At 36.7% G+C, this 11,768-nt stretch overlaps 1 protein-coding gene across 1 annotated transcript; it reads left to right on the top strand.

Annotated features, from left to right (window-relative positions):
- Positions 1-2,789: 2,789 nt before the first annotated feature.
- LOC135204248 (beta-1,4-glucuronyltransferase 1-like) lies at positions 2,790-11,207 on the top strand. The gene is made up of 6 exons (XM_064234369.1): positions 2,790-3,407; positions 3,920-4,069; positions 4,217-4,421; positions 5,125-5,324; positions 5,504-5,665; positions 10,524-11,207. Exons 1-6 carry the CDS (start codon positions 2,796-2,798, stop codon positions 10,719-10,721), a joined length of 1,527 nt encoding a protein of 508 aa, XP_064090439.1. The 5' UTR covers positions 2,790-2,795; the 3' UTR covers positions 10,722-11,207.
- Positions 11,208-11,768: the final 561 nt, after the last annotated feature.

Here is an 11,768-nt window from a genome sequence, read left to right as displayed (position 1 = left end):
ATTCAGTGAATATTCAGATCTGTGAAAGTTTTCATTAAGGTGCATTTAGATTGGAGATTAAACTCTCCCGAGAGACAGCTACTCTCGCGCGACTTTCTCTACAGCGTGCTTACACTACCAGTAAGTTTTTCTCTCCGAGAGCTGTGAGGGTGTCGCGAGAGAGAGTGTCCGAGAGCCGGGTAAGATTTCTCGTGCATCTATTTATACTGGAGCCAGGATTGCTCTCCAACAATGGAGGAGGGGTAGGATTGCTCTCCACAAATGGAGGAGGGGAAGGATTGCTCTCCACAAATGGAGGAGGGGTAGGATTGCTCTCCACATATGGAGGAGGGGTAGGAGTAGCAGAATAGGAAGAAATAGAGGATGAATATTGCGCATCTTCAAATTCTCCCATTTCAACGATAGCTTTCACAATGGTTCTTTTCAAGCGAAGAATGGAACAAAGTTGCAGATAAATTTCAAGAAAAATGGCAATTCCCAAATTGCATGGGAGCAATAGACGGGAAGCATATTGTATTGAAACAGCCTCAAAACAGCGGAAGTCTCTACTTCAACTACAAGGGAAACAAATAGCATTGTCGTGATGGCATTAGTAGATGCCAATTATAAATTTTTGTACATTGATGTCGGGTGCAATGGACGTATATCAGATGGAGGAGTATTTGCCAATTGTTCATTGTCACAAGCTTTTTTTCTTCTTCAATTTTCTAGCTTCAGGGCACATTTGACTCCGAAGATTGTGCCATTTCCTTGTAATTTCTTTTTCGCTAATTATTAATTTTCAGCTCTTTGTTTCTGTACTCAGGCAAAGTCACATTCCACAGTTCAAGAAATTTCTCGTATTGCTGAATTAATGCAATTGTTTGGTCTTTATTCCACTTTTTGGCACTCATGTTCTCTCGCGAGAGTAACGAAAACTTTCACAGTTCTGAATATTCACTGAACAGAGTGGAGAGCTACAACCTAGCTCTACGAGCGTGCTGTCTACACTGTTTAGACTGTAGCGCGTGCGAGAGAAGAGAAACACTCGCGACAGTAGAGAGAAAATCTCGGAGAGTACTCTACAGCCTGTTTACATTCCATAGAGCAGCTGTCTGAGAGCAACTCTGGGAAAAAACTCTCCAATCTAAACGCACCTTCACTCTCGCGAGAGAAAATGAGTGCCAAAAAGTGGAATAAAGACCAAACAATTGCATTAATTCAGCAATACGAAAAATTTCCTGAACTGTGGAATGTGACTTTGCCTGAGTACAGAAACAAAGAGCTGAAAATTAGTAAAATTAAAGAAATAGCTGAAAACTTGGGAATTAGCGAAAAAGAAATTACAAGGAAATGGCACAATCTTCGGGGTCAAATGTGCGCTGAAGCTAGAAAATTGAAGAAGAAAAAAAGCTTGTGACAATGAACAATTGGCAAATACTCCTCCATCTGATATACGTCCATTGCACCCGACATCAATGTACAAAAATTTATAATTGGCATCTACTAATGCCATCAGGACAATGCTATTTGTTCCCTTGTAGTTGAAGTAGAGACTTCCGCTGTTTTGAGGCTGTTTCAGTACAATATGCTTCCCGTCTATTGCTCCCATGCAATTTGGGAATTGCCATTTTTCTTGAAATTCATCAACTACTTTGTTCCATTCTTCGCTTGAAAAGAACCATTGTGAAAGCTATCGTTGAAATGGGAGAATTTGAAGATGCGCAATATTCATCCTCTATTTCTTCCTATTCTGCTACTCCTACCCCTCCTCCATATGTGGAGAACAATCCTACCCCTCCTCCATTTGTGGAGAGCAATCCTTCCCCTCCTCCATTTGTGGAGAGAAATCCTACCCCTCCTCCATTGTTGGAGAGCAATCCTGGCTCCAGTGTAAATAGATGCGCGAGAAATCTTACCCGACTCTCGGACACTTTCTCTCGCGACGCTACCTCACAGCTCTCGGAGAGAAAAACTTACTGGTAGTCTAAACACGCTGTAGAGAAAGTCGCGCGAGAGTAGCCATCTTTCGGGAGAGTTTAATCTCCAATCTAAACGCACCTTTAGGAGAGGGTAGAAATTGCTATGGAAGGAAGATAATATGATAACTGGAAGTACAGTAAAAGGAATGAAAGGGGTTGCAACTAGGAGCCGAAAGGACGCCACTACATGAACCTTAATAATACCTTCAATTCACCGCACGCACTAATTCCCTGCGGGAGAAAGGAAACGAGATGAGATGATGAAATGGACTGTTTCCATTGTGTATGTGTGGTGAGGAGAACTGAAAAGGTAAAAACTGTGGTGATGTGAAAATATATACATATATATATATATATATATATATATATATATATATATATATATATATATATAGATGATAATAAGAAAAAAATTTTTAAAAAAATATGAAAGATAGTACTGTGCTTAGAAAATATTTAACCAAGTTGAGAAAACAGTGGACGATAGTCTTGTGAAAATGAGGATATAATTGGGAAATGTGGGAGAGGACGTCCTATAAAGCGTATGATAGATGGTGTGGGAGAAGTATTCGAATGTAGGATCCTCAATATCCAGGAATAGGAGAGTGCATGAAGGGTACCTACAGGTGAAGGGCACATAGTGTTTAGATGTTTCAGGTGATCCTGATGAACTCTTGGTGTAGACACATGAAGCAGCAGTGTTGTGGGCGTTTTCTATCCAAGGTTCAGCTGTGAAAGAATAAGCATGTCAGTCACTGCTGTCTCGTCTTTTCTGTGGAAACAACCTTCACTTAGAAGGGACTTACTGTGGACTATTTTCCAGGGTGTCGCTTTATGATGGCTTCAGCTCGCATTTTACTGGTCCGAGGCTCGCTGGTTTTGAATGCCATCTTAGTACTGTACCTGTGCCTGAACTGGCTCTCCTACTCCCCAACTCACGAAGTCGTCTGCCATTCCCAGATTCATTCTGCTCAAGAAGTAAAGGGTATTCTATCGTCCAGCCAACCATCATTGCCAATGGAGATCCCATTGCCTCCTCTTCCTAAACCATTAGAAGTTGATGCCAGTATAGGCAAAGACGTGTCTCTTGGGGGAAGACGGACACTCGGGCAAATGAACGAGGAAGTGCCTGGGGCTGATCCAGATGAGCCTCCACGAGAAGTGCAAGAGAGCATTGGTGTCACAGAGCACTTGGTTACCGAGCCCATAGCAACAGAGCCTCCTGACCCTCCTCTGGACTCGCAAGAACGGAAGATTTACCCAGATCTGCGAGACTGTACCATAAAGCCTCTCCGTCCTTTTTATCAGCAACGTGGTGATTATTGGATACTGGAAAATTACATTCCTGCACTTCTCTCCTTCCGTTACAATGAATCTATCACATACGCTACTCATGGAGATTATACATTTTTGGATAATCTAGAACTGTTAACTTCACGATGGCAAGTAAGTCGGACGCTACACAATAATGAATTTTTACATATTAAGTCCTATCCTTACCGAACCACCCCTGCTTAAACAGTGATGTCAGGCAGCATACAAGGAGATAAATGCAGACAGAAAGGTTCATGAGCATACGGTATAGTATCATATTTGGAGAGATTCGTTACTGCGTCACTTATTATACTTGGATACCTGAGATTCATACTCTTAAATTTCCAGAGCATAATTTGACAATTCTCTACTGTTTAACAGCTGAAAAACTTACACAACATGCTTTTCTTGATTTTATACCATTAAAATTTTTCCAAGAGAATAAAAGTGAAAACTGCTTGTCTCTGCAGGTATGGTTGGTTAAACTCAGGTTTTGTGGAGTTTATATTTTGATTATCGTCTTAATTCTTGTAAGGAATGTCTATTTTCTCGTTTCTTAAAAAGGAGGATCTTGAATGTACACTTAGGATACTGCTATTACATAGCATCATTGGCTACTTTTCATTCATTGGTCTATTTTTCAGGGTCCAGTAAGTGTGGCAGTATATACCCCAGGATCTGACTTCGATGCTTCTGTACAGACTATTTTATATCTCCGCGACTGCTGGGCTGAAGGAATAAAGAAATATGTTACTTTTCATCTTTTCTTTGATGTGTCACACACACCAAAAGTAGTAGGTCAATCAATAACTACTACCCAAGTACTTGGGATCCAATGCTAAGTGATATGTGAGGAATAAAGTACTCAGTGACAAATTACAACTAGCTATTTTCATAATATTCATTGTGTTGACTATTCATTAGTTTGCTCAAAATTTCAGATGCCAACTACTGAAGAAATTCTCAGGAAAAGGGCAGATTGTGGACAAGAGCCCCCAAAGTGGACTAATGTTACAACATACAGACAAGAAAAGAAACTTTTATATCCTGTCAATGTTGCTAGAAATACAGCGCGTATGGCTGCCCAAACTTACTTTGTCTTCCCGTCGGATGTTGAATTGTATCCGTCCTCTAATTTTATTCCAGGTCAGTTATTTTAAAGTTTCTTCTGGAAAAACACACGAATATTTTTACGTTGTGTTTTGTCAGTAACAAGGCAATTTACTTGACCGCCTTATTTTATTCTTTCATATTTTAAGATAGCTCAGTGACAAGTTTAAGATAGCTCAGTGACTAGTTATATATTGCTTGTATGTTTGGTCATCCCCCTGAGAGGTGTATTTCAAGAATGTTGAAAAATATTCAGTGATCCAGAAGTACTACCTCTTCCATAGTGTAGGAAATTCATTATTCCTTATTTTGCCTCTTTGAAAATATACATTTTAAGCAGTACTAAAATGTAACTAAAAACTGCATTTTAGGACTACTGAAAGAAGGCAAATGGTCATCTTTACGTCTTGCAATTTAGTTTACCAAGTACTGATACTACTTTGTTTAATGAAATTTTGCAAATTGATTGTAAAACAGCAATGAAAGCCATAGAAGCAGTCTTTCTCCAGTTTAATGGAAAATATAATGCAACAACAATTTTAGATAACCAAAATTGCACAACTGTTACTGAAGATTTTACTTGATTAGTCTATGCCGAATAAATGTGTATCTCGTCAGTGTATTACATTTTACGTATTTGGAGATGAGAACATTTCAAGGTGCTGTATTAACAAAGATTATTTTATGAGTTTCTCTGCTGTCAATTCTCCAACTTCTGTGTAATATGAATTTATTACAGAATTCTTCAAGATGCTGAAGCGTCCAGATGCCTCGAATACAACCAGTCCTCGTGTTTATGTCTTTTCAATTTTTGAAGTCAAGGAAAACATCTCGGCACCAGAGACAAAGACTGAATTGCAAAAAATGCTCAAGAAAGGAGATGCGATTCCATTCCATAAAAACATTTGCCCAGGGTGTCATAATATACCCATGTCCAAGGTAAGCTTTACTCTACGTAAGTAGAATTCAGTGTTTTTATTACTGCTGTAAGTTCTCCTTACTGTACATTATAATTTGGAATAATTAATTTTGACATGAAAAAAAAAAGACAGCCATACACTAGGTTAGTTCCAAGATGCAGCACAGTTATCAGAATCTATTATAATCACTATTTTCAGGACTGGATTACTGCTCCGGTAAAACCTGGATTGTCAGTTTTTCACATCGGGAAAAGAAACCCTCCCTTCCATAGCTGGGAGCCTATTTATGTAGGAACGAATAAAGAGCCCTTATATGATGAACGCCTTTCGTGGGAAGGCAAGAGTGATAAAATGACCCAGGTAAGTTAATGCTTCGTTGTATATATACACAGACTTGTATACTCAACTTCATCTTTTAAAATGTAAACCTTCATATATAAAAGTGCAACTTAGATTTGTGGGTGTTCGTGTTACTAACAGTTTGGGAATAAAACTGCTGTCAAATAGTAGCACTAAAATCTAATTGGTTAGATACCTGAAGGGTATCCAGAGCTGTTCACTGGAAGTGTTCACTCTAAGTAGCTGGCATGCCTGGGGAATTCTCATCCATCCATCACTTATTAAGGTTGAATATAACTTTTAGAGCAAGGGCCAACAAGTCAGGCAGACTGATTCCCTTATTCAGCCTGTGACTGAAGAAAAGGAAAACGGAGGAGGAGGAGAAAAAAAAGGGAAAAGGAAGGAAAGGAAAAAGAATTGTGGGACCTCGGACTTTGGTGAATGCAGCAGTAGACTCATCTTGAGGAAAACAATATTAGAATTGCCATAGAAAATGGAATAAGGCAGAGAATTCCAAAGTTAGTTAAAGAACTATGCAGTACAAGAATACAAAATTTTCATAGAGTTCATGCAGGAAAATGTGGTTTGACTTGTATTTAGAGGCCACTTGATGGAATAATATTTAGAAATATGAAGTATGTGATCTGAGCACCTATTTTGAATTGTGAAGGCAACTTGTATTTTCACTGAAGAACAAAACGGGAAAAATAAATTGGAAGGTTGTTAACAGAACACCAAGAGACTATAAGATCCTCTTATTCACAAGATCAGCGGTGATAGAGGCAGAATAATTTGAGGTAAAGAATGAACAGCTAAAAACTAAGGAAATTAGTAGAGTTGAGTTATCAGCAAAAAGCACAGAGTAAAATAGGTAGACCGAAGAAGGACATTGGTAAAGGACAATAGAGTAGGTGGGAAATTGAAACCCTATTTTACTCTTTGTGCAAAAAGCACAAAGAGTAAAATAAGTAGACCGAAGAAGGACATTGGTAAAGGACAATAGAGTAGGTGGGAAACTGAAACCCTTCGGAGTGCCACTGAAAATGGAAAAAAAAGAGTATATATGAATATATATATATAGATATATATATATATCTATATATATATATATATATATATATATATATAATATATATATATATGTATATGTGTGTGTATGTTTCAGGAGAGAAGATAATACATACTCATGGGAAGATGCAAGTATAGTAAAAAAAAAAAAAGAAGAAGAAACAGTATGTAGAATTAACAACAAAAATAGCAAATACCATTGAAGCAAAAATATCTTAAGAACCGAACAGTTTCATGAAGGGCCTCTCGGAGTCTTTGAAAGGACCAATAGGAATGTTAGTATTATAGTAAATGAAAATAAAATGTTGTAATAACATATAGACTTTAAAGTGTCAGGAGACATTTCATGGATAACTAGATTTCTTATTTAAGAAGCAAGTAAAACTAATAAACAGGTCACCCATTTAATAAAAGGTCGTGGGTTGAACTGTTATACTACTGCAGAGGCTTTTTCTCATCTGTATCTTATGTATATAATCATTAGGAAAGAATAAATTAGTGATATATATCTGTCTAGGCTTTAGGTCGCTTGTCTTTAAAATTAGTATATAGATAAATTTCTTTAACGCTTACAGGTGTATTAGTCTTTTTTATTGTGGGTCTCATTTTAAAGATTTTTTATCTCAAGGTTTATTAACTGGTTAACTAATGACTAAATCTGAGTGACCAAAGGGGCTGCAACTGGTATTTCATATGTTGTGATTGGTTCATATTAGTCTCCATGATTTTGTATCTTTTGAATAGTATAAATCTTGATCTCTTCAGTTTATTTGACAAAAAGAACTCATTGTGTTTTCCATTCATGGCCAATATTTGCTGGTTTAGGATCTTATCACTCACACATTGTGTGATAGCAGATATGTATGGAGATGAACTATAACTTTATTTGTTATATAGCAGTTTCAGCCCTCGGGTCTTTGAGAATCAAATACTCGAGAATATACTTTATAGTTACATGTTATGTCAATACTAGTCAGTTAGCATCACAGAGTAGAAAAGCTCTGATAACTAACGTCTATAACTAGGTCATAGAAAGTTTCATATAATGACTCGCAAACAATACTAGTCTCATAGTTTTCAAATCAGTAAAGAAACTGCTAACTGCTATATGAAGGCTACACTTATACGTACCTCTCATTCATCCTTTCATGCCAGTATTTTACAAGTTTTCTCATTAAAATATAGTCCTCCATTACCCAACTTACCAGCATGGATTGTAAATACTATGGTGTACTTTGCAATGGCCTGGAAATCTGCCTTTATCCTCAGTCTCTTGAGATCCGCATCGAACAAAGTAGTGGCAGTTTGAGGACAATTTTAAGAAAGCTTTAGCTTTGTGCAAGTTTTATGTGCCACCCTCAACTAGCTATATATCACTGAATTCTTGACTTTTTATATTCTTGAATTGATGTTATTCAGTTTAAGGCTGCCAGAAACCTTTTTTAATCCTATAAGCTCACTAACTTCACATTGTAATTTTTAACAACCAAGAAATCTTAAATGTTCTGCAATCAGTGGCTATAGGACAGGTCTTTCCCAATGGCAAATTCATCCCATGAATTATACGGAGATGAGTCCTACTTATTTTTTAACACAAAATTGAAAACACTCAAGGTAGACCCTGCAAAACAGATATTACCAAGGTTTTACTTAACTTCATGAGTCTTCTTACTGAGGCATTCAAGAATGAATCACTATTGGAATTTGTCTGTTAGGACAAGTTTTACTTTAGGATTCATTCATATGTCACAAAATTATCAGTGATGTTAAGGAATTATTGGTTACAGTAACTCAGACTATCAACTGTCAGTCAGTCAGTAGGTCTCTCACTTTCACCAGGTTTTATCACTGACCTAATTGCCAAGTACTTAACGAACTTGCCTTAGTCCGATAAGCATAATAAAGAAATTCTGCACTTACCAGAGAAATCTGGCAAGTACAATAGAATTATAGGACAGTGGACTCAGGCTTTCCTGTTTGCACCTGTGCGGGTGGATGGTGAACGAACATAGACACACACGCATGCGACCAGTGCTTTCCTCTTTGTGCATCACATTGGCAAACAATACGCACCAAGTGTGGTCCCAACCTTCTCTCTGTTTGTTGTTATTTTTATTGACATTACATATGCAGTACAGTATACTGTAATGTATCAAATCCAATGTAGTATTGTAGTGCATACACTTTTCAGTATGTGTGTAAAGGGTATATGTACATATATCCATCGTTTTAGTGTAAAATATGCGCTTACAATGTTTGCATATCTTTCTCTCTCTCTCTCTGCCAGTCTGTTTTTAATGAAGAATTTAGGGTACTTAAGTTTAAAACGAATCAGTTTTCACGTTTTACTTTTATATTGCATGGGCTTTGTATGCAGCACTTTACACTTCTTGTAAGCTTAAGTAGGTACAAGTTTGTACACATTTTTAACTGCAGTTAATTTTCCGATATATCTCTAAATTCGAATGACAAGTAAATCAGCACTGGTTAGTACAAGCTATAGACCATTTTACATGGAATTGCTCTGTACTAAAAGTTATGAAAGTTAGCCGTCGGGTACCCACCCTAACGTGTAGGTTGCATGCCAGCCCTCATCACTAACGGATTTTGTTACTTACCGGAAGAGGCAGATCCCCAAGCTGTCCGTAAATTAAGGTGGCATTGCATGAGCATTTCTGATAGTAAGGGAAAAGAAAAGCCCTTAAACCTAGTTTGAAAATCATAGAGAAAGAAACTACATATCAAGAAAGACTATAATACTTATGCCTAATGGAGGAACCTCACCGTGCACTAACACTGAAATTAATGAGGTGCAAACTATAGTCACCTAACCCTATCCTGGCAAAATTTGCCTATTGACAGGTTGTACATAGGGCATGCAGAGGGCAACGATTCATATTCTTGTATACTTCCGTAATGCTATTGACAGCGACATCCTCATCCATCAGCGCAGCCATTATCCTATTCAGTTCAAATAATTCTCTGATTTACTTTATCCTAGTCGTCTCTTCAGTCATCAGAGACTGGGTAACAATGTAGTTTAGGACTTTATTGAGATTCCTTTGACCAAAGTAAGACAAACAGCCTTACTGCTACTAGCTTCTCTGATTTCTTCTGGAGCAGACCAAATCAAAGTTAGTCTTGTTTAATTAAGTAGTCTTCCTTCCTAAGTGAGTAAAGCGAGGTTTTGGCTTCATATAAATTACTCAGATTAAAAAATAAATGGTTAATTAAAAAAGTTTCATACTTGATCACCATCACGTTATCTTGAGGTCCTGCGTGCCTCATTCCAGTAGTTTGAGATGTAAAACTTCAGAACAATCTTTGAAGTTGAAGTAAAAAGGTAAGCAGTGAGGTCCCATTAAATAAACAAATTTTAGGAGGTCTTTTCGTCAAAGTACATAAGTCGTACGTTCTAGTTTTGCTATCATTTTTGTATGTGGAATATGAACCTGGAAATGTCATTTTATTCTACAGTGGTCTCACCCTCTGATTCCTTAAAACATTGCCTTTCACAACGCCAGCAAGTGAGTGAGGGAATTTCCCAGGGAAATGGTTCGCAGCCTTTGTTTGCAGTGTCAGCAGATACCAATCAATATCTTTGGACATATTTGGACAACCTCCCATTCAGATTTCAGTTTCATTTCTTTGACACCAGACTTATTCCCATTTAGTAACATCACATGTCAAACTAAGTCACTTATTCTGTGAAGAGGGAAATCATTTTGAATATATTCCTGTGTGTATTTCGTAAGGCAAGTAGTTGCTAACAATTGTTCAATGACACTAAAACTGAATTCTTTCGTTCCAGATGTACATCCTGTGTGTCAGGGATTACGAATTTCACATTCTTGATAATGCCTTCCTTGTTCATCGGCCAGGTATAAAAAAGCTACGCAAAGATAAAGAAAGGGATAAAATTGTTAGAAAACAAAGTTATACTATTAAAAACAAAATTGTTCCTGAGTACAAGACTTTATTTGGTTCTCGTAAAAACTGCTTCCTGTGAGGGTTTGCATTTTGTAGTTAGAAATCTTATTTTATAACTGGAGAGAATGAGTGCCTTTTAATCCAATTATGAATGGGACCAAAAGATTTTTGGACCTGAATTAGGATTAATTCTTTTATATTCAGATTAAATTTTTTATCTTTAGAATAGTGACAAAACTTCAAGTTATTTATGAAGTGTTTACGTGAACTTAATATAAGCTAGACTCAGTTTGATGATATTCTCTAAGACAACCTGTAATAGTATCTTCAGATAACTGGAGCATCAGATATAGTGATTTGGGATTATATTGTTGCTTGATGAATTGTGATGAAAGAACTTAGTTTTTATGGATAACATGTACTCTATTTTTAACTCACCAACATTCCAAATTATGTATCTTTTGATGATATGCTAGGTATAAATAGTTACCAGTTATATTGTAAGTGCAAAAACAAAGCCACATTCATCATTTGGCATTTTAATGCTGTACAGTAGTATGTGATATAAAACTATGTCGATTTCGCAGATAATACTGAATGTTTGGTTATTTATAATGAAGAATTTTTGAATGTGAAAGCATTTACGATTGTATATATATATATATATATATATATATATATATATATATTATATATATGTGTATATATATATAATGTATATATATATATATATATATATATATATATATATATCATATATATATGGATATTAGAACATATTAGCATATATACATATTATATACATATATATATATATATATTAAATATATATATATATATATATATTATATGTGTGTGTGTGTGTGTGTGTGGTGTGTGCATATATGCATGTATGTATATATAGGCTTACATTTCAGGCCTCGAGTCCATATTGAAAAATGAAGATGCCTTTCATTCGGGGTAAGATTTTAACCCAGTTACTGTAGTTAGAATCAGGGGCGTCATTTTATTTTTCCTTGGGGGGCAAAGGTTTATTTGAGGCGCCCCTCCTGAAAGGGGGGAGGGGTGGCGAGCGAAGCGAGCCTAACTAGCAAGGGGGGGGGTGTCCGGGGAGCCGTTGTAAGGG

This window comes from Macrobrachium nipponense, chromosome 24 (genome assembly GCF_015104395.2).
Source record: "Macrobrachium nipponense isolate FS-2020 chromosome 24, ASM1510439v2, whole genome shotgun sequence".
In the NCBI taxonomy this organism is placed as follows: Eukaryota; Metazoa; Arthropoda; class Malacostraca; order Decapoda; family Palaemonidae; genus Macrobrachium; species Macrobrachium nipponense.
The sequence above is the reverse complement of the archived record's forward strand: the minus strand, read 5'-3'. Positions and strand labels throughout refer to the sequence as shown.